The 22,680-nt window shown below is 38.4% G+C and overlaps 1 protein-coding gene across 2 annotated transcripts; it reads right to left on the bottom strand.

Annotated features, from left to right (window-relative positions):
• Nucleotides 1-76: 76 nt before the first annotated feature.
• On the bottom strand, nt 77-21,713 carry IRAK2 (interleukin 1 receptor associated kinase 2). Of its 2 annotated transcripts, none has more exons than XM_083357000.1 (13): nt 21,314-21,713; nt 17,605-17,784; nt 15,980-16,144; nt 15,281-15,387; nt 13,913-14,107; nt 12,758-12,804; nt 10,666-10,774; nt 8,031-8,140; nt 6,840-7,035; nt 6,273-6,335; nt 5,488-5,688; nt 4,864-5,327; nt 77-3,859 (listed from the first exon to the last, which is right to left on the bottom strand). In XM_083357000.1, exons 1-13 carry the CDS (start codon nt 21,522-21,524, stop codon nt 3,832-3,834), a joined length of 2,076 nt encoding a protein of 691 aa, XP_083213126.1. In that variant the 5' UTR covers nt 21,525-21,713; the 3' UTR covers nt 77-3,831. The 2 variants fall into 2 exon arrangements, with proteins under 2 accessions (XP_083213126.1, XP_083213125.1); XM_083356999.1 differs by having other exon boundaries at nt 4,871-5,327.
• Between the last annotated feature and the right edge of the window lie 967 nt (nt 21,714-22,680).

Genomic DNA, 22,680 nt, shown 5'->3' with positions numbered 1-22,680 from the left:
TAGGGTCACGATGGGTTGGACACGACTTCGCAGCTAACAACAACAACAAAATGGAGGACTCCAAAAAAGCTTTTGTTTAAATGGGCCATATTAATCACTACCATATTAAAAATTAAAAGTAGACATTTATACAATATTTATTAAATCATGTAAAATAATATTAATGCATTAGATAGTAACATAAATATTTTTAGCAAAATATTTTTAACAAAAATAAGTAAAACACATTAAATTTTTCCCAAATATTTTTAATATCTGGCAAATTTTGACTTCATGAACTCCAGAGAGGATCTTAGAATTCCCCAGGGTCCTCAGACCACACTTTAAGAAACTGATAAAAAAAGAATAAGTAATGGTAGATTACTTATTCATATTTCAGCTTGACCATGTACGTGCCGAAGCTATGCTCTTATTGTGTGCCCAGTGACAGATCCAGATGTTTCAAATTTCACTTTGAAAAGATGTCATTACAAATCTCTGCCTGAGCATATGACATTAGTACCTGATCCTCAGACGGGAATCACCATAAAAAAACCTAGAGATCATATCTAGATTGTTACTGGTGTGTGGCACAACAAGATGGAGTTGAAAAAAGATTGAAAGATATAACACTTGTGGTGATACCAGTTCACAAATCCTTACCATCCATCACCTTATCCAAAACAAACCAGCTTCTCAAAGAAGATGAACAATTTGAAGATACATGTACAATCTGGGATATAAATAGTGCTTTGCAAGCTAATTGGATTTTTCAAAGCAATATGAGTGTTTGCAGCAAAAGCAGGAATGTGTGTGATTATGAATATGAACAAAAAATAACGATGAGCATCCGTTCAGTGGGAGTTAATGATTCTGGAGCCTTCATGTGCCAAGCAACCAATCCTTTTGGAACATCTAATGTCACGTTAACCTTGAATGTAATAGGTAAAGGATATGTCAGTTTATCAACTTCAACAAATACAACACTTTATGTGAATGACAGAGAAAATCTGGGCTTGGTAGTAACATATGAAGCGTATCCTAAACCAGAAGAAAAAACGTGGCTATTATACATGAATGTAACACTGCAGAATTCATCTGATCATTATGTGAGAGTCACAAACGTAGACAAAAACAGCTATTCCAGTGAGCTTCACCTTACACAGCTAAAGGAAATAGGAGGTCTTTATATATTTTTTGTTTCCAACTCAGATGCCAATTCCTCTATAACATTTAATGTCTATGTAAACAATAAGAGAAACGGCAACACCGTCCAGGACTGGTTACTGCTGGATCGTATTATACAACAAATAGTTATTCAAAATGATAAAGGGCAGGACCCTGACTCAACACCCCTGGAGAACTTTAATATCAAAAATGTTGTCCGAATGCTGGTTAATGAAAATGAAGTGAAACAATGAAAAGAGCATAGCTTCCGCAGGTACATGGTCAAGCCGAAATCTGGATTCCCCTCCCCTAAGCACACAGTATCAAAGTGCAGTTCCTCCCTCTAATTAACCATCATAAATCACATTCTCCAATTAGTTTGAATTGTAAGCTTTCCTTCCTGTTAAACAACCGGCCAAACTCTTATCTTCTTATTTCAAAACAGCCTTGAGAGACATTCTTCCTACTCTCCCCCAGCATCAACTAATTCTATGTTAGCAGCGTTGACAGTATGTTTTTGATGCTTCTGCAACTAGTTTTAAAAACCTCTGAATTATTATAACATCAATTTAATAAATTATATTTGTTAAATTTATATACTGCCCAACTCACTGTGAAGCAACTCTTATAATAAAATTTCTTAAATAAAAACAAGAGATACAATAAATAATCCTAAGTAAATACCAGTTCTAGATTACATTACACACCACAATCCTACAGAAGGGTTAGCATTAGACTATCACCCCTATTTTTGAGAAGGCCACCACCCAAAATGATCAGCCTACCTTGTAGAGGAAAACTGTTTGAGTATCAGTGCTGTAACAGAAACGTGTTCTGCTTTCAGCTTCCTTTGCCTCACAAAACAGTGGGACCTTGTCCTTTAAGGACCTCAACTGTCAGTTCTACCTGGAATAGACCATCCTGAAGATACCTTGGGCCAATCTTTATAATTGCATTCAGAAAAGTATTGGTAACCAGTGTAGGGCTGATTATATTAAACCTATCCTATATTACAGGATAAATGTTATATAAGAACCATTACCACTCAGTATTTGTACTGATGCATTTTGCATCAACTATATTTTTCAGAGTGCAACACATTGCAGAAGTCCAAGTGATAAGGCCCTGAGTTATTCCAGCCAGGGCCTCCTCCAGGAGGGGCCACAGCTAGTGGCACAGCATGGCTTGGCATAGACAATAGGATTTCTTCTTGTTTTGTGTTTGCAAATGAATGAAAGAGATAAATCAGGTACCGAAGGACCTGAGACTAGACACAAAAACTGATGGGGCTAGATGTCACTATTATACACTCCCATCCCCATCCCACCAAAGAGCTCCAATATTCATAGAATTTGTGAATTTATTCATGACAAAAACTATTCAAGTCAATGTCAGGAGAGTCCATCTTACTACTCAGTCATCCCCAAATTCTCCAAATATGGAAGTGAAGTTGTAGTATTTTATATTCTGCAAAAACCTCAAAAGTAATAGAAAACCCATTAAATAGCTATCCAGTTTTGTCTGCAACAAAATTGGTCTGCTTAAAGTCAAATTAAGGCCTGTTTAATTTTTAGTATGCGCTAGGTCTAAGATATTAATCAGGGTACAGAATAATAGGAGCTGAATTCTGAAATTACCAAAGCTAAATTATATGGTGTGCTTGGTGGTGTTGTGCTTGATTGTTCTTAATTATATCTTTTCACTTAGAAAAGAATTTTGTAATGGGACAAAAACAAAGTTGTTTCTATTACTCAGAAAATGGGAAAGTTTCTAGAATTTTTGTCAGGGACTTTTTGAAGGCCGTCTATGTCTACAAGAGAATCTACATGGAAGGGGAAAATGGCCTATCCTGACTTTGGGAATTATTTCAACAGCAGGAGAATTTTCTAAGCTGACTGAATCATCCACATAGCAGAAAAAACCCATATATTTTTACCCTCATCTGGTATACAGATGTATATTACCTTCCAATTGTAAAATTCCTTTTATTATGATTAAATGAACTACAGTGCTTATCAGTGCATTGAGCACTATCTAATTAACTCATATATTAAGGACAACCAGATAAAACTTATCATTGTTCCTTCACTTAATATTTTTAGTGGAATCTGCTCATAATGATTTTTCTCAAGCAGTAAGTTCTTAAGTAGCAAAAAATATGCAGGCATATATATTATATACTACACACACACACACACACACACACATCCGGTTTTGAGTCATTATTTTACAAATCATAGACAAATTGTAAGGAGACTTAGTGATTATCTAATTCAATACCATCTACAAAATAAGAAAAATACATTTGTTTTCAGAGAATATACCAACTGTATAACAAGTTGCAACTGATGAATGCTGCTCTTATATATATGTTTTTTCTTTTGCTTAAGGTAGTATTTTGGCTAGATCAACAAAATAGTTTCAACCAGGACAGGAAAATAAGAGAAATCCATATACAAATGGATTTGAAAAACGTTTTCTCATTATGTAACATCAATGTAGCTTTCTTGTATATATAATAAGTATAACAGTACTATAAAATGCATTTTGCTGTTGAAGAAATGCTCCATCTTCTGAAGTCGTAACTGATAGAAGTGTATTTATATTGAAGATTCAAAGAGGTCATAACTGTTTATCTTATTTTCATAATATAATGCTATTTTTTTCATTAGCTGCTTCTTTTTATCATTGATGTTTATTTCTTTCATTAAAGCTGAAATAAAAGACAAAGTAATATCACTGGCCTAAATAATGAATATACAAGTCTGATCTCACATTTCATTGAGAACTTTTGTGGAATGCTTTTCAACACAACTTCTAACAGATTTAACAATTCATCAGAAAAAGAGTGGCCTGCAAAAAGCAAAGGGAAGCTCCTATGTGAAGAATTCCAGTGTTTGAGCACCACCAGGGGGAAAAACCGCCAGATCAAGGATTCCACAGAAATCTTATGGTCTGCGTAGGTGCAAATCCAGAGTATTTGGGAGTCATAACATTTAAAACAATAAAATCAGATTTAATATTTTAAGTCTGCATGATATAATGATAAGGTACTCAAGTAGGACTGGTGAGACCTAAGTTAAAGTCTACTTTAAGCTATGGAAATTGACTTGAGTGACTTTACTTCAGTCCCTTTCTCTTAACTCAACCTGACCTATAGGGTTACTATTACAGAGCTAAAATGAGTAAAATCTCTCAATTTATAGGAAAGAATATAATCCCAATGAACAGACCTAGAAACCAACCAATTAGCCAAACAGTTATAGAATTAGCAGTATATGTTTTGTACGGACAGCTCTGATGAAGATTCTAACAGGCATATTCCAATATTTCAAACTACTTCCAAAATTTAATCTAGAGGTCACCAGTGCAAGCATCATCATTAAATGCAGCTAGCCAAAGTGGTAGAATACATTCTTTATTATATCTGGCATATGAACGTCCAGCACCACGTAGGTTTTTAAATACGAGTGCTATCTTATCAGCACAAGAATATATATATATATATATATTGGAGTGAATATTTTCCCAGTAAACAGTACTGACTTCCATTTACTTCACCTTATTTACCCTTTCTGATTTACTGCTGACTTCAGGCATTGTTTCAGACTCTCCTCGCTTGAAACTGTTGTATGTCATTCTTATTTCTATGATGCTATATCAAACTTTCCACAGAATCTTAATTTCTACCAACTTCAAAGAATATTTAAATATTACCTTTTACCTTGTGAGGAACAAGCAGCGCCATCATTTGTTCCCGGCTCTTGATTTGTTTTTCTATCAGAGTCTGTACTTTTTGCTGTGAACGTCAGAGGCTTAGTGCAAGAAACATTTTCTGACTCCAGACTGAGCTTGGTTGGCGTACAGCAGGAAGCGTGTTCTACAGGTCCCCATGAAAAGTTACAGGATTCATCAGATTCACAAGGTACCCGTAAATTCTGCTCAGAGTATGTTTCAGGAGGCAAGACTTTTATACAAGGTGGTAATGTAGTGGCACAGCTTAGAGATCCAAAATTGGCAGACCCCTCGTGGTTATGACCATAGAAATCAACATTGAAGGGACTAGCTGGTTCATCATTGGTTTCTTCTGGAATATTGATGAAGAGTCCAAGATTTCCTCTTCTTTCTGACATGTTCTGAGATCTTGTTTGACGGTCTGCAATTTCTATCATTTCACTCACCTGTTTTTGACAAGAATGTTAAATAGATTGTTTCTACTTTCCTCATTAAATAAAACAATTACCCTATTTCCATGTTTACTTACTTTTACATTAATAAAATAAAGAAAATAAAAGGACTATATAGCAAAGGCATCACCACTAGCAAGCTGATTAGGTTTACCTCTATCGTGTTTGCATTCTTTTTCCGCAGGCAAATGCAGACAGACGTGGCCAAGCATAAAGAGACTGTTTCTGTCAAACAAACAGTTTGCTTATCTTGGTATTTGTGACATATTTGTATGGCAGCAAGATTTTCAAAGGTTTTCTCCTTAGTACAAGACAATTCTTTTGCCATTCTGAGTTCTTCAAGCAAGGCATCCTTCTGTTGAAGAAAAGGTTGGAAGAATGCAGATGATGTTATTTCTCTTTCTTTTAAAGAATTATTAAGTTTTTGGTTCACTTACATAAAGAAGCTGAAAATAATTGTCCTGTTTTCTACATACTAGTTCCTGAAATTTTAATAGGTCAAAATGGTGCATCATAGGGCAACAGTTTTTGAGGAAAGGTACTTCAAAGGAGCTAAATTGCAGAATGTGCCCCAAATCCAGAATCCATGACTCTGAGGGAATGAAATTTTGGGAAGCTGTGGCTGCTGTTGCCAGCTGCTGCTGTAGTCATTTTTGAACATTCCATGACAGTTGCCCAGCCACTCTTGCAATCCTGTGTTCTCTCCTTCCCCCAGCAACATCTGCTTATGTGGGGGAAGGGAGGAGGAAAGAAAGGAAAGGAAGGGAAATCGTAACAGGAAGGAAGGAACCCTCAAGCATCCTTCTCATGTAGATGTGGAACAAGTGAACTGCATAAAATAATAATGATTCAAAAACTACTTTCTCCAGTCTGAGGAATGCTCACTCTCAGGGTCTTTCATCAAAGATTTAAATCTTCTAAAATATATTTTCTACATACCAGAAAAATAGGATTTCTTCTTTCATCCACTGCTTTCATACCAGTCAGTATTTCTGCTAAAATCTAGAAAAATGATTACAATTATTTTTTAAAAAAATATTATAAAGGACAGCTGAGAATCCTGATCTTCAGACTATTTATACAGTTCATCTGGCACTATATAGATGCAATCCAGTCCTATCATAGAAAAAATCTTTCTTATCAGATACAAGCCAGCTCTTAACCAAGTCTATAGAGATCAATACTGCCTATGCTGACAGGCAGCTTCTCTCTTCAATCTTAGGCAAAAGTCTTCCCTAGCCTTATAATCCAAAATTCTTTTTTCCTTAAGACACCAAGAGACAACATAGCACAAATGATGTCTGCCGTGCAAATAATGTGCTCTGGCATGGGAAAATGAGTTTATTCATACATTTTTGATCTCCAAGCATAATTTTATGAAATAACATTTTGACATTTTACTAGTCTAAGCACTGGAAGTAAGATAGCAAGCTTAATTAAAGGAAAACATGTTCAATTCTTGGCATGAGAGTTATGTAAGATTATTCATGAAGAACCACAACTTACAATTCCATAAGCAAATATGTCCACTTTTTCAGTTAACTGCCCATGCCTGACAAAATCTTCTGGAAAATAAGCTAGTGAAGCTTGCAAGACCTTGGTTTTTATCACAGTATATTCTGATTTCTTTTCCACAGGATGCAGCCTAAGACCAGAATGTCCGAGTTGGGGTACAAAGTTTGCATCTAGCAAAACATTAGAACTGTTTGTACAGGAGACAAAAATACAAACAAAAGATCAGTTATAACATTGCTCTTTGAATGTGAATTATAACCTTAAACAAATCAAAACAGCACTGTTAAACTGATAAACATCAGTTAAACAAGCGTGTGGCCAATACTTGGTTTGAAAGCTATTAGAAATGGCAGTTACGGTAATTCAGATCTTTAATACTGTGTACATACATTTGAATTCTAACAAAGCATAATGTGAAGGTACTGTAAAATATAAATTACTGTTAGCCAATACTGTCAGCTAACAATATTTTATTTACATGACAATTTCTTAATTAGGGCAAACAAGACTTTCTTAAGAAAATATGTATTCATATTTATTTTTTATTTATCAAACTTGCATGCTGCCCATCTCACCAAAGGCAACTCTATACATCTGGAGATAATTAGGCTGTGTATTAAGCAGAATAAATGAATAAAAGAACAGAGGGTGCATTCTAATTTTTTCCTTCAAGTGCTCTCTTCTTGTTACTCTGCCCTCATTGATCCTACTTATGAGAAGGGAAAGAAAACCAAAAGCAGTTGAGGGGGCAGCTGCAAATGTACACTGTAGATTCAGCAGGTAAGAAATGATTACAGTACCATTTTTACTAACAATTTTGTACTCTTGAGGATTTGTCTGACACACTGGATTACTTCTAAACTTAAGTTTGCCTTGAAGTATTGAAAGTAGGTTTTGCTTCCCCTTTTTTTTAGTCATGAAAGCCAAGCCAGCTGTGTGTGTGTGTGTGTGTGTGTGTGTGTGTGTGTATTTGTGTGTGTGTCCAACCATGCATCTATGTAGGAGGAAGTACTTTATGAGTCAGTTACATCCTGTGTTAATATTTATTGAAGACAGAGTTGCTAGGAAGCATCATGAATGAAAGGTTTTTGATGAAAACGCAACATCTTTAATCAGATAGAGATTTAAGTAATTCATTAAATAATATATAATACAGTAGGACGCATATAATAGGATTCCCACCTTTTTATATTTCCATGAATAATTCCAAACTGATGTAAATGCTGAATGGCTTTAATTAATCCCAAAGATATTCTGGTGCGTTTCTCCCAAGTTAATGCTTCGGGACTATCCTGCAACAGAAGGAAAAATGTGTTTTTTAAAAAAGATGGCTGTTGAGCAATGAACGACAAAACACTCTTAATGCAGAAAACGAATAATACATTGGGAATAGTTCTCATGTACTGCTCTGCTGCCACATATTTTTCAGCCTTCTCGAGCCTGATATTGTATTGGATTGCAACTACCGGAACCATCATCTCCATGAGGATTGGGGATAGAAATTGTAGTTCAATCTATTTGGGGGATACCAAGCTCTGGAAAAGCATCTATACTTTCTTCAACTATACTATTTTCATACGATCAACTGTTTTAAACTAGAGCTGGTTGATTAAGTAAGAACTAAACCCATCTCCTCATTCTCCATGAATTGGGCTGCCTCCTTCTCCATCTTGTGCCAATGATTTTATTCTGCTTGTATTGTGATTTTATTGGGTATATTTATATTTGATGATTTTCATATTTCTTATTGTATGCTGCCCAGAGTTGCTTTGAAACAAGATGACTGGCAAGTTTCATAATAAATTAAATTAAATTAAATTAAATTAAATTAAATTAAATTAAATTAAATTAAATTAAATTAAATTAAAATTATGATCAAGCACAGCCTACTGTCTAAACATAACCAGATATTCAGTGCTACAGTATTCACTGTGTTACAGCGAGGGGAAAAATTATTTGATCTCCTGCTGATTTTGTACATTTGTCCACTGACAAAGAAATGATCAGTCTATAATTTTAATGGTAAGTTTATTTTAACAATGAGAGGCAGAATAACAAAAAAAATCCAGAAAAACGCATTTCAAAAAAGTTATAAATTGATTTGCATTTTAATGAGTGAAATAAGTCACAAAACATGACTTAGTGCTTGATGGCAAAACCCTTGTTGGCAATCACAGAGGTCAGACATTTCTTGTAAGTTTGCACACATCTCAGGAGGGATTTTGTCCCATTCCCCTTTGCAGATCCTCTCCAAGTCATTAAGGTTTCGAGGCTGACGTTTGGCAGCTTGAACCTTCAGCTTCCTCTAGAGATTTCCTATGGGATTAAGGTCTGGAGACTGGCTAGGCCACTCCAGGACCTTAATGTGCTTTTTCTTGAGCCCCTCCTTTGTTACCTTGGCCATGTGTTGTGGGTGATTGTCACGCTGGAATACCCATCCATGACCCATTTTCAATGCCCTGGCTGAGGGAAGGAGTTCTCACCCAAGATTTGACAGTATATGGTCCCATCCATCGTCCCTTTGATGCGGTGAAGTTGTCCTGTCCCCTTAGCAGAAAAACACCCCCAAAGCATAATGTTTCACCTCCATGTTTGATGGTGAAGATGGTATTCATAGGCAGCATTCCTCCTCCTCCACCAAACACAGGAAGTTGAGTTGATACCAAAGAGCTCGATTTTGGTCTCACCTGACCACAACACTTTCACCCAGTTCTCCTCTGAATCATTCAGATGTTCATTGGCAAATTTCAGACGGGTCTGTACATGTGCTTTTTTGAGCAGGGGGACCTTGCGGGCGCTGCAGGATTTCAGGCCTTCACGGCGTACTGTTACCAATTGTTTTCTTGGTGACTATAGAAAACAAAACTATAGTCCCAGCTGCCTGGAGATCATTGGCAAGATCTTCTCATGTAGTTCTGGGCTGATTGCTCACCATTCTTATGATCATTAAAACTCCATGAGGTGAGATCTTACATGGATCCCGAGACCAAGGGAGATTGACAGTTATTTTGTGTTTCTTCCATTTTTGAATAATCATACCAACTGTTATCACCTTCTCACCAACCTGCTTGGCGATAGTCTTGTAGTCCATTCCAGCCTTGTGTAGGACTACAATCTTGTCCTTGACATACTTGGACAGCTCTTTGGCCTTGGCCATGGTAGAGAGTTTGGAATCTGATTGATTGCTTCTGTGGACAGGTGTCTTTTATACAGGTAATGAGCAGAGATTAAAATGCTCCTAATCTCATCTTGTTACCTGTATATAAGACACCTGGGAGCCAGAAATCTTGCTGATTAATAGGGGATCAAATACATATTTCACTCATTGAAATGCGAATCAATTTATAACTTTTTTGAAATGCGTTTTCCTGGATTTTTTTTGCTGTTATTCTGTCTCTCACTGTTAAAATAAACCTACCATTACAATTATAGACTGATCATTTCTTTGTCAATGGGCAAATGTACAAAATCAGCAGGGGATCAAATAATCTTTCCCCTCACTCAATCACTGCAACCAAGATCTTTCTGAAAGGGATAAGGGAAACAAATTCTCTGAGCTAAACAATAGACAGAGTGCAATTGATGCTTCTGATTTGGGAGTGACTGATTTCTCATTAGCGCTTACTGCTAGCGATACAGCCAAGACATCTTTTCCCCTATCTCTGCAACCTCACATCAACCTCAGTGAGCAATCTCAGGTTTTCCAAATGTTGTTAGTTGGCATGTAACTCCCATAATCCTTCTCATGCTGGTTGAGCTGATAGAAGTGCTTCCTTTTGATAAATGTGGTATGCAAAAATGCATGCTTGTTGCTTACCTGTAGCCTGTCCAGTAACGATCCATTTTCCATGTAGGGGTAAATCAAGGAGTGAAGTCCACTTTCCACACAGAAACCCAACAACTGTAGAATATTAGGATGGCAACATCTAAGAGGCATTTGAAGAAATTGTATTTATTCATTTCTTACAGTTACATCCCATCACAATCCCACAGGACACTCAACAATTCCCCAAGAATTCAAACAGTATAACATACACGATACAACGAGATCTAAGAAACATAAAACTCAAAAATCTAAAAAGACCTGCTTGAGGGAAAGGTTCTTCCAGCCCTTTCCTTCAGATGGAGCTGAGGGTCAAAAGAGGAGAAGAGCTACGAAGCCTAGCTAGGAACAAACAGGCAGAAAAGGCAAAGAATAAGCAAAGATTTTGATAGAACAAGAATAGAAAACTGAAACAAAAAAGATAAAAGAGAGATCGAACTCTATACAAAAAGAGTATAGGTCTATAAAGAGTAGCAACACATTTACAGTATAAGACAAAAGATATATAGAGGTCAGCAATAAATATATTACAGATATAACACTGATTCAAAGACGTGAACTGAACTTTAAACAATATTGTCGAAAGTAAAAGCCTATAAATAATAATTAAAATAGTATATACTGTAGTTTTAGCAATATGATACTAATTTCTGAAATAGTTGAAGGCATTTAATGTTTACAATTGGGGTGGGGTGGGGGTGGAATAAGCTTTCCTTGTTTGTAAAGTCTCCAAAGCCACTGAAGGAAGATGTAAAAGCAAAATAAAGCATCTCTTTTCTAACACTTATTTGCCTCTTTATTGATAAATTCAATAACTGAATTAATCATATAGATATGCATAGTTTTCATAGGGATTTTTATTGTTGCTTTTTTGATTAGGTTGAACATATTTCTAATATTTTTTAGCTTTTTTCACTCTATTAACACTATTTAATGAGAATTTTTTTGTTTTGCATTTTACTGTTTTAACCAAGGGGTTCTGGCGAGGGGGAGTGGTGAAAAGAGTCAAGATGATAGCCTGTCCCTTCTCTCATGTATTGCAAATTACATATATAAACAAGAAGCATGGCTTCAATTACAGTGAAGGCTGCCATCTTCGTTGTTTTTTTTACTCAGCCTTGTCGATACCTCTGATTTAAACAGAAATAAAAATTTGATTAGTGCAACAGAATCTAGCCAGCCTGCCATAGCAGCTCTCCCGATCAACTTTATTTTTTATTTTTATTTTAATTCCATTTATATCCCGCCCTTCTCCGAAGACTCAGGGCGGTTTACAAGCTTTAAGTTGGTTTAAAGCAGAATTACTCTGAGTCTCTTGAGTCCCCCCACTTTCTAGACTCAAAAATCCCTTCTCCAATAGCCCTCCTTTGTCCTGTCTTTGTTCTCTCCTACATATTCTCAGTCTGTTAGACATTCCCTAACAAATCCACAACTAAAGTAAGAAATCTTCCCTGGATTAAACATTCATTTCCCGATTCTTCAGGGTGAAGTAATTCTCATTAGGAAGTGTTTCTGTTGCGGAAATTATTTATATATTTATTCATCTATATTTTTGTTACTGTAGCTTGTTTTCCATTTCATTGCTTTGCTATTTATATTAATTTATTTATTGGGATTTGCCTGTTATACAAACAAGAAGTTTTATTGTATCTAGCACAGAGGTCCCCAACCTTTTGGGCAGTTCCGTGGAGAGAGGTTTTTCCGTGGACCAGAGGGGGCGTGGTTTTGTGTGCTGCCTGCATCCCGCAGATGGGGCTTTGTTTGTTTGTGTGGACCGGTTGCTGGCATGCCGTGGCCCAGTACTGCTCCACGGACTGGGGCTTAGGGACCGCTGGGCAAATTTCTAGTCCTATATAGCCAGTTAATTAAAGAGAGATCTATTTTTCTTTTCCATTGGCGGGGTTGCATTTCACAAGGATTCCAGGCAACTTGCTCTGGTAAATTTGTAACTGACCCTTGAAATGTATTTTATTTATTAAATTTCTATGCCACCCATCTCACTATCCTGAGCAAGTCTGGCTCACAAGGTAAACTAACAGTGTCATCCGCTACTTTTCCCCACTAAAAGAGTGGTTCAACTTCTTACCGAAAGCAGATTTGCAATTCTGTACGAAAAAAAACTTGTGCCTCATTCTGGAATAAAGAGAATCTTATTATTTTTCTGAACAGCAAGTTCATATTTACACATATTAGTATATACATATATACTAGCCATTTTCTTAAACCTATTCGAATCTATTAAACTCAAAATGACAATCAGAATTGCAGAAGCTAGAGGCTAGTGTGTTTATTCTGCTATACCCAATTTCATCAGTAGTTCAAGCTCCAAGAATTCTCTGCTAACATGCTAATACATTGCTTTTCACTAACATTATCTGTATAGGATGAAATCACATTATATTATTATATCTGCATTTTCAATAATATAACAATGGTCGGAAACTGATGAAGAGAGAAGCAACCTGGAATTAAGGAGAAACTTCCTGACAGTGAGGACAATCAACCAGTGGAACAACTTACCCTCAGAAGTTGTGGGCGCTCCATCACTGGAGATTTTTAAGAAGAGATTAGACAATCACCTGTCTGAGATGGTATAGGTTCTCCTGGACTAGAAGACCTCCAAGATCCCTTCCAGCTCTATTCTAGTCTATTCTAGTCTATTCTAGTCTAATTTTAAGAGTTCTTTTTTGCTTCTGTATTTTTAATTCTACTATTTTAAACCAAACTGATTTACTGATTTAAATGGGAGGCTAATTGAGATCTATATTTATATTGTATTAAAACTGTATAAGCAATTTATATTGTTTTGTAGAAAAGATGGTTAGAAAGTGACAAGACTTTCATATCTTTCTCACATCACCATAAATAGGTTCCACATTTAATGCTATTTGGTTCCAGTTCAATAAAATTAACCCCCTTATAATAATCCAAGCCTACTTTTCTCAACTCCTAACAATAATTGGGGATCCAGATTTTTGAACTTGTCCTCTCTTGCTAAATTTGGCTCTGACCTAGCCATTCTGGGTTTAAGATAGATAAACAAAAGATGCCCTCTGAAATTATTGCAGACCTTTTCTAAAGTATGGGAAGTACCTTCTTCCAAAAACACAATGCTAGGGATGGGAATGGCAGTGCCAGGAATCCAATATGGCTATATAGAGGCCCTCCTATTGTTAACCAGTTTTGCACATGCCTTTCTCATTTTGTTCAATTCATGAGATAAATGAAGACAGACACCTACCTCTTTTAGTTTTTTAACAACATAGTGAGCATTATCTCTCTGACCCCTGTAAGTAGTAGCAAAGACGCTTTCACTAATTCGGTTTTTTTCACTGAAGCCGCTAGTGACAATTTCCACTTCCTTCGGCATCCACAAAAGGCTTGCAGTGTCATGATTAGGAGAAGCTTTCTCCGGAGGAATGGATGAACTATAGAGCTATACATTTAAGAGAAAAGACATGACTGATATTTTGGTAAACATCAGAAAAATTACTTTCAATCCCAAGTCACACCACAGGCTATCATTCTAATACAACTATACCTAATTCTGGTTACTAGAACTAGAATTGCCTACCAAAAAGTGTACATTTCAATTTGATTTGATTAGCGGTATCAAATATGCTAGGGAAACAGTAGAATCGGTTCTTCGCTATAATCCTGTACATTCACAATCTCTTTCAGGTGGTTTTGTGGAAGAGGTTTTATGGCCATCTTAACCACTTAAGAAATATTGCAGAAGCTTAATTTTTATTTTGACTGGGTATGCTCAGCTTTGTTGCTACCTTATTTGAAAGTTGGGTGGTGGTTTTTTTGTGATATATTATAAAATCTTAGAAGTTTGAAGATATGACATGAAATGTTACTAAAAACATAATACCTTCTTATTTATATTTTTCCTGTATTTTTCTCTTGGGTCTTTTTTCTATTTCAGCTGCCAGCTACTAACAGGCATTGTTTTGTAACTCTAAAGTTGTATATCTTCAGAATGCAAGATATTTGGATACTACTTCCTGGAATGGGATAAATATATTCAGTCCTGAATATATGGATGGTTTTTCATACCATTAGACTGGCAATTGGCTTAGTTTATGTATCTAATGATTGACAAATTGATAATTATTTAATTTATTAATTGCATTTTAATACCAGATTCAGATCCAAGATGTTTGTAGGATTTACTGCCTCAAATAAAGAATATTTTAGCTGAACTACAAGATTTTGGAAGAAGTGTTACATTGTTGCTTAACTTCTTTTGAAAAAAGCTGGGATCCAGGATTTTGATTTGATTGCTGCTTTAAATTCCAACATCTTAACTGTTATGCTTTACTTTGCCCCTTGCATAATAACCCTACCAAACAATTGATCTCTAATGAAACATTTCTCTTATTTGAACAAAATATTTAACGGAGATAGTTGCTAACTATGCATAGAATTATTTTTGATAAAACTGTAGCCGATAATACTGATAATAGCATTTACCGTATATGTTGAATTAATGTTATTAATATGTTTTACTATCTGTATGCTTAAGTAATATATTTTACTGACTGCAGAGTATTTTAGCTAAATGCAAACAGTTTAAAATAATGTAAGTTTTCCTGCTCTTTACCTTTACATTTGAGAAATCTGAGAAATTTGAATGTAAAGAATGTGGGAGATCCATAGAAGTTGGTAGAGATAAAGGAGGTATGTCTGAATCCACTTTTAAAAAAGGATCTGAAAGTAACAAAAATGAAATACATTAGAGGCTACTTCTGTAGTTTTAGTCACAGGAGAGTTAGATTTGTTTCATTCCAAATATCTGTACTCAGTGAAAATTAAAACAGTTATAAATCTTCTAGCATTTTAAAATTGGGTTGCAGACTCTAGTCAATTGTGGCTGATCTTGACAAAGCTAATTACTATTTACACTATTTACACAGGAGGCTACTAAGAAATTCTGGCCTGTGTAGGCTACACTGGGAACTTGATGAAACATCCTGGAAGAAAGAAATAGCAAATTTATTTTTTGACTATTGCAAATAAAACTATGTGAATCACACAGATGATTCATACATTATCATGCAGATGAATTTGTATGATGATGATTGTGCAAGGTAAGCCCAACAACTATCAACCTCTAGTGTGCAAAAGAGATTAATTTATTTTGACTGAATCAAGAAAACAAAGTACTACATTTGACAGCATATTTAAGAAATAAGATGTTGCATATACACAATTAGCAGTGGCTGCCAACTTCTTCCCTTTGTTAACTAAACAAAACTTAACAATTTTTTTAAAAAAATCTAAATGCTTTTTTGTACCATACCATTCTGTCTTCTATGCATCTGTGTCAAGTTTGGCAATGATGGTGATGTTTTCATCCCATTTCCTATTTTCTCTTTATTTTCCTTCCCACTTGGATGTGGCAATTCCTTCTCCTGTTCGGGGGGCTTCAAAAGAGGCCTGGTAGAATCATGATTGTGTGACTTCCCTGTAAATATAAAATATATTGGTAGAGTATTCCTAATTGTACATGTGTAGAGTCAGAGTGGTAGGATATTGAGACTTGCAAATCTAATTCAGCTGGGTTTTCTCCTTAAAATACTTGCACTTATTCTTGTACAGATAGGCCTTGATGAAGAACAATCTATAACAATATGTAGATTTCAAAATCAATTCCTTCTCTGTAACAATATTTTAAAATTTTTAGTTATATTTCATTTGTTTCTTGATGGGACATTGGGTGCAAACAAACGGCCATCTTCTACAATGAGATAAGCTATATTGAGATAAATATCTGAATTCTCTGAAGCAAATACAAGAATTCAGTGACCTCAGGGAAACATTCCAAAATGCTGCAGATGCTATTATATTTCAGGAAATTCACATCTTTTCTTTCGGGTTCCTTTTCACTTTTGTTGAAAACAATGCAGTAGAATGAAATTTCACACCACTAAGTATGTGTGGAATCTAAGATGGCGGCGCCTGGAATGGCTGCGGCTGCATTGGCTCTTGAAGGTGAATAGTTTTGGGAGGGATAGTAAGGGCTATAGGCCACATGATCAGGAAGATTTTAACGTGTTTGAGCAACATGGTGGAACTAAGGTAACATATGACATACGACCGACAATCTTTGCTGGCCTGGCGAGTTTCTAGTTGTTTTGGAACTGTTGGTGAGACCGTTAAAAGTCGTTGGCGCTGTTTGAATTTGTTCTGCCAGCAGCAAGATCTGACTGCTGGCCCAGTGATGGATTCTACTGCAAATCAGGGCTGTTTCCAGAGGAGGCAGAGGAGGAGAGGACCTGGAGAGGAACTGGATGAGGCTGTCGGCAGGCCCAGAGGAAGAGAGAGAGGCTTTTGGAGGAGTTGGTGGCGGCGGCAGCAGCGTACTCCAGGGGCGAAAAGAAGCAAGGCCTCTTTAAGGAAAGGGTGGAAGAGTCAGGATCAGAAAAAGGAAAGAAGGCGAGGTTGTCAGAATATAAGCGAATTTGAGGGCTAATCCACATGGAGCCCCATTTCCATCTGTCCTGTTTGCCATCGTTCACTCCCTAGAGACTAAAATGGACAATGTGTAATTTGAGCGGGCCCCGAACAAGGAGTATATATCGGAGGTGGTGACCCTTTGAGAGCTGTATGCAACGAAATTTCATTTTGATGTATGCCAATTGGTGTACATTCAAAGTCACAATAAAGTTATCATCTTCATCTAAAAAAAAAATCTGCCAGACAGCAATGCAGTGGAGAGGTGAGAAGGTTAAAGAACAAAAGGTAAGGAATCAAGGTATATGGATAAGGCAGAAGCAACCAGAAACATGTTAGTATAAACTAGGTTCGGTAGCGTTTTCCATTCCCTCATCTGATGTCTTTATTTAGTTTAGTACCTCTTAACGAATTTTCTGCTCTTTGCATATTTTCACTTACCTAGCTCAAGAAAAGAAAGAAGGTACTTACAGTCTGCAATCACTTGTGCTGCTCTGTAGAACTCCAATTCCTGCAGAAGTTCCAACAATTGTTGGACCGTTGCAAGCCGCACTCCCCACCACCACATTAGTTCTCTTGTTATACTAATTCCTGCTTTTTCCATACATTTGATTTTTCTCAGCTCAGTTTGGTCAGTGATCACATGAGATGCTGAAAACAAAACAAGACTATTTTGATTAACAGCTCATTTTCCTGTCATCTGGTTGAACTTGTTGAATCTGAAAGACATGAAAACTCCCACAGTTTTACCTCAGAATTTAATCCAGAGCATTGAATGGTGGGTGGGGAACCATTTCAAATGTTGCTGTAATACAAATCTCAATTAAAACCAGGATGTTCAATCATGAGGAAATCTGGGATCTGTAGTTTGGCAACATCTGACATGTATCAAATTCCTCACCGTGATCAAGAATAAGAACAAAATAGAGCTGGAAGGGACCTTGGAGATCTTCTAGTCCAGCCCCCTACTCAAGCAGGAGAACCTATACCATCTCAAACAAGTGACTGTTTAGTCTCTTCTTAAAAACCTCCAGTGATGGAGCAACCACAATTTCTGGAGGCAAGCTGTTCCACTGATTACTTATCCTCACTGTTAGGAAATTTCTCCTTAATTCCAGGTTGCTTCTCTCTTTGATCAGTTTCCAACCATTGTTTCTCATCCTTCCCTCTTGTGCTTTGGTAAATAACATGACCCCCTCTTCTTTGTGGCAGACCCTCAAATACTAGAACACTGCTATCATGTCTCCCCTATTTCTTCTTTTCTTTAGACTAGCCCACGGGTCGGCAACCCGTGGCTCCGGAGCCGCATGCAGCTCTTTAAGCCATGCACCTCTCTGAACGGGCAGTGGCGCCGCCCGTTTGGAAAGCTGCTGCAGCCCGTTTGCAGAGCTGCCGCCCTCCTCCAAAGGCGGTAGCTCTGCAAACGCCGCGGCAGCTTTCCAAACCGGCGGCAGCAGGTCTGCAAACAGGTGGTGCTGCCACCCGTTCAGACGGAGGTGTGCGCGCACCTCTCCAAAGGTTTGGAGTGCTGCGCGCGCCCCTCTCGGAACGCACGGTGGCGCCGCCCGTTTGGAAATCTGCTGCGGCCCATTTGCAGAGCTACCACCTTCCTCCAAAGGCGGCAGGTCTGCAAACTGGCCGTGGCAGCTTTCCAAACCGGCGGCGGCAGGTCTGCAAACGGGTGGCGCAGCCGCCCGTTTGGGGCGACGTGCGCGCACACCTCTCCAAAGGTTTGGACAGCTGCATGCACGCCGCCGCCTGTTTGGAAAGCTGCCACGGCCAGTTTGCAGACCTGCTGCCTTTGGGTGGTGCCGCCACCCATTCGGAGAGTGGGAAGGTTTGGAGAGCTGCGCACGCACCTCTCCGGGCGGCAGTTTGGAGGTCCCGAGGGTGGCTCCGGCAACGCCCGGGCTGAAGGCAGTGCCACAACCCAGCGCCCGTCACCAGGGAGACCCGTCGCCGCTGCTGTGCAGGTGCCTCCCATTTTGCACATGCGCAAAACCTTTTGTGTTTTTTGCGCATGTGCAAAAAGTGGCTCCCACTTTTTTGTGTGTATGATGGAACCGGTTCCCAGTGGCTCTTTTACTTTTTTAGGTTGCTGACCCCTGGACTAGCCAAACTCAAGTCCTGCAACTGTTCTTCATATGTTTTAGTCTCCTTTGATCATCTTAGCTGCTCTTCTTTGAATTTTTTTTCAAACTCTCAACATCTTTTTTGTGATATGGTGGCCAAAATTGGTGGGAACTGGAGGATCATATAATCTGGACAGGTATATGTCAGGGGTGTCAAACTGCTGACCTGTGGGCTGGTTGCATCATGTGGAGGCTGCGCTCACCCCAGCTCCAGCAATGCAAAAAAGTCACGATAAGTTGCGACACATCATGTGGCGAGTTTGACACCCGTGGTATATGTTATCCTACTTCTGCTTAACATTAATCTATATACTGTAATGGAAGGGTTATAGGTAATAATGACTATGGAGGTCTCACCACATTTCCTTGTCTTTTTAGCAGATGATGGCAACTATAAGAAAACAGTGTTTGGCCAAAGTTCCCTGCAAGTTTCTTCATTGCCCATATAACACCTTATTTTACTGCTCCATGAAGAAGCTATAAATTGCTGATGCCATAGGACTTGGAAGAGAGAAAAGCTGTTTCAGGGATGGGCCTCAAATGCAGCATTGTATTCATTTTTTATAGTGGCATTTTGTGATCACAACAGCTTTGCAAAAAGGTTGGGAAGTATTGCTATGTTTCATTTTTTCTATCATTTATGAACATTAGTGGTACATCAAATGACCAGCTATCTATCCATATGTCTTACCCCACCAGTGGGTATTGGAAGAAATGGGTAAATTTTATTCCTATTATTCAAGTAACTTTCAAATTCTGCTGTCCATCTTGGAGACAATTCTTCCCATAAATGATCAGGAATGTAATGCTTACACACTGGGATTTGACATGCAAAAGTGCGGCAAGGGGTTGCGTGTACCTAGGAATCCACAGAGGTATCTTTCCCTTGCACTAGGGCCAGGGGTAGGCAACCTTGGCTCTTTTATGACTCGTGGACTTCAACTCCCAGAATTCCTGAGCCAGCCAAGGTTGCCTACCACTGCATGGCTAGACAATACCATGCACAGAAGAGCTGTCCTCTTCCTCATTTATTTGTATTGATGGGAAATCATTCCAGAGCAGACTATTAATCCCTCATTCTTCAGGAATGCACTCCAGCAATTCATAAACTATGATTCATAATTGTTTGTGGGTGAACTAGAAAGCCAGTGATAAGACAGGCTTTCTGATGTATGATGTATCTCTTCCCATTAATGAAAAACCATGTGGGGGAAATAAAAGAACAATTTATACCCAAAGATTCTCTGCTGACCACCATAATGAAACCATACAGGTGGAGACACAGAGATCACTCTTTCATTAAGCTTTTTTATTTCAAGAGATGGAATTGGTACACCTCTAACAAGAAGCCTTTTATCAGTAGGGTTAAACAATAAGGACAGATCATAGTCAGTAAATTTCAAAGGAAATGCCTTTTGCCAAAACTACTGAAGCCTTTTAAAGGAATCATTCATCATTTTACTGTTAAGTCACTTTCACTGACAGATGTGATTAATTTTCATTATCATTGCATCATGTTTGTTCGTTAAAAAAAAGAAAGTTCTTTCATTACAAAACAAAGCAGAAGCAGAAATAAGAACCACAGCTCCAAAATGATTCTGATCTTTCATACATGCCACATCATTTATTTTAGTAGATTTCTAAATCTTTAAGAGATTCTATCATTTTACCAAGAGAGATTACATTCTTTCTGGCATGGTGCCAGGCTGCCAGAATTTGCAAGACCTTAACATTTTACTTAATTAGCACAAATATATTATTTATTATTTATTTATTTATTTATTTATTTATTTATTTATTTTATTTGTATACCGCCCTTCTCCCGGATGACTCAGGGCGGTGAATATACAGTATAGCGGATATATAATGAATAATATACTTTTGTGAAGTTTTAAAGCGTCTCTCTCTCTCTCTCTCTCTCTCTCTGTGTGTGTGTGTGTGTGTGTGTGTGTGTCTTACGTGTATTCATTCACCTTCGTTCTGTACAGCTGCTGAAAGGAGAAAACTCAAGAGCAACATTCTCTCCCCCACCCACCCGGTTTGCTCACCAAAGCGCATCCAGTCGTACTCGTTGAGGCAGTCCATCTTCTGGCAAAAGTCCTCCAGCACCCAGGAGGGCAAGCTGTGGAGGTAAGGAGACGGGGGGCCGGAGCCCTCCAGACAGGACAAGGAAGAGGACGACGGCGGCGGCGGCTGAGCCATTTCGCTCTGCGCTTGCGTCACAGGTCTGGGAATTCCCGTCTCTTTCCCTTTAGCCATGCACAAAGAGCTGCCCGTCCAGATGTCCAAACGAGAAGGGGAGGGGAGCTTGGCAACTTTCTTCCCGGAGAGTGCCTTCCCTTTCCGGAGGCGGGCGCAGATTTCGAAAATCGAAACCCGCTTTCCCCTTACTTTCCGAAACCCCGATAGTTCCGTCCCAGAACGAGGCGCGGTTTCGGCTCTTCTCTCCGGGCGGCTTACAGAGCGGCTGCCTGAAGGGAGCCGGCTCCACCCCAAGCTCCCCGGATTCCGCCTCGCCTGACGTCAGTTTCTACACGTGACGCAAGTCGGAAGAGCTAGAAGCCGCAAGACGCAGGGGGTCTTCAAACTTGGCCCTTTTATGACTTGTGGACTTCAACTCCCAGAATTCCTCAGCCAGCTTTGCTGGCTGAGGAATTCTGGGAGTTGAAGTCCACAAGTCATAAAAAAGGGCCAAATTGGAAGACCCCTGATCTATTCTGTACCAGGCTCCAGGGACGGGAATAGCTTGCATGCTGTCTTAAATCATGGTTTGCAAGCCAAAGCAGCTCGATACAATATTGTATAAGTTGACACATTGTTGTGAACCAGCGGATGGATCAAGATTTATCATCAACTAAGGTTTTCCTGGTTATTGCCAAACCATTAAACCGCTGAAATGATAAACCCAACCTAATAATCAGCTACAACATTAAGTTAGAGACTGCAACTATTTTGCTGTTCAAAATGGTAGTACATCGGCATGGCTTCCTATCTTGTAACATGATTTGCTGTGTGTTGGGGGGGAGAGAGCACGGGGGGGGGAGGCTCAGCTAATCTCAATGTACACATGTTGTACTTTGACAATGAAGGTTTATTTATTTATTTATTACAGGGGTCTTCAAACTTGGCCCTTTTATGACTTGTGGACTTCAACTTCCAGAATTCCTCAGCCAGCGAAGCTGGCTGAGGAATTCTGGGAGTTGAAGTCCACAAGTCATAAAAGGGCCACGTTTGAAGACCCCTGCGCAAGAGCCTTTGGCTTTTAGCAAAATGGGGCGTTGCAACACCTCAGGGGAAGTTTTGATTGAGGTCACTTATTGGGGGGAAAAGGAGGCGAGGCCCTGAAAGGAAAAGTGGTGGCGGCAGCAGGCAGGCAGCGGTAAACACTTTCGTGGGACCAGAATTTGGGGGAGGA

Source organism: Vipera ursinii, assembly GCF_947247035.1.
Source record: "Vipera ursinii genome assembly, chromosome: 2".
NCBI lineage: Eukaryota > Metazoa > Chordata > Lepidosauria > Squamata > Viperidae > Vipera > Vipera ursinii.
This window is presented reverse-complemented; position numbering and strand designations above follow the sequence as displayed.

What these genes read in the sequence shown, in the direction of transcription:
- IRAK2 (XM_083356999.1), bottom strand. Translation starts at nt 21,524, where the DNA reads ATGGCTAAAGGGAAAGAGACGGGAATTCCCAGACCTGTGACGCAAGCG. An exon ending in AGCACAAGTGATTGCAGACT is followed by an intron (nt 16,145 to 17,604) that starts GTAAGTACCTTC and finishes TTATATTTACAG; the next exon opens with GGAAGTCACACAATCATGAT. An exon ending in TTGTTAAAAAACTAAAAGAG is followed by an intron (nt 12,805 to 13,912) that starts GTAGGTGTCTGT and finishes TCTTTATTCCAG; the next exon opens with AATGAGGCACAAGTTTTTTT.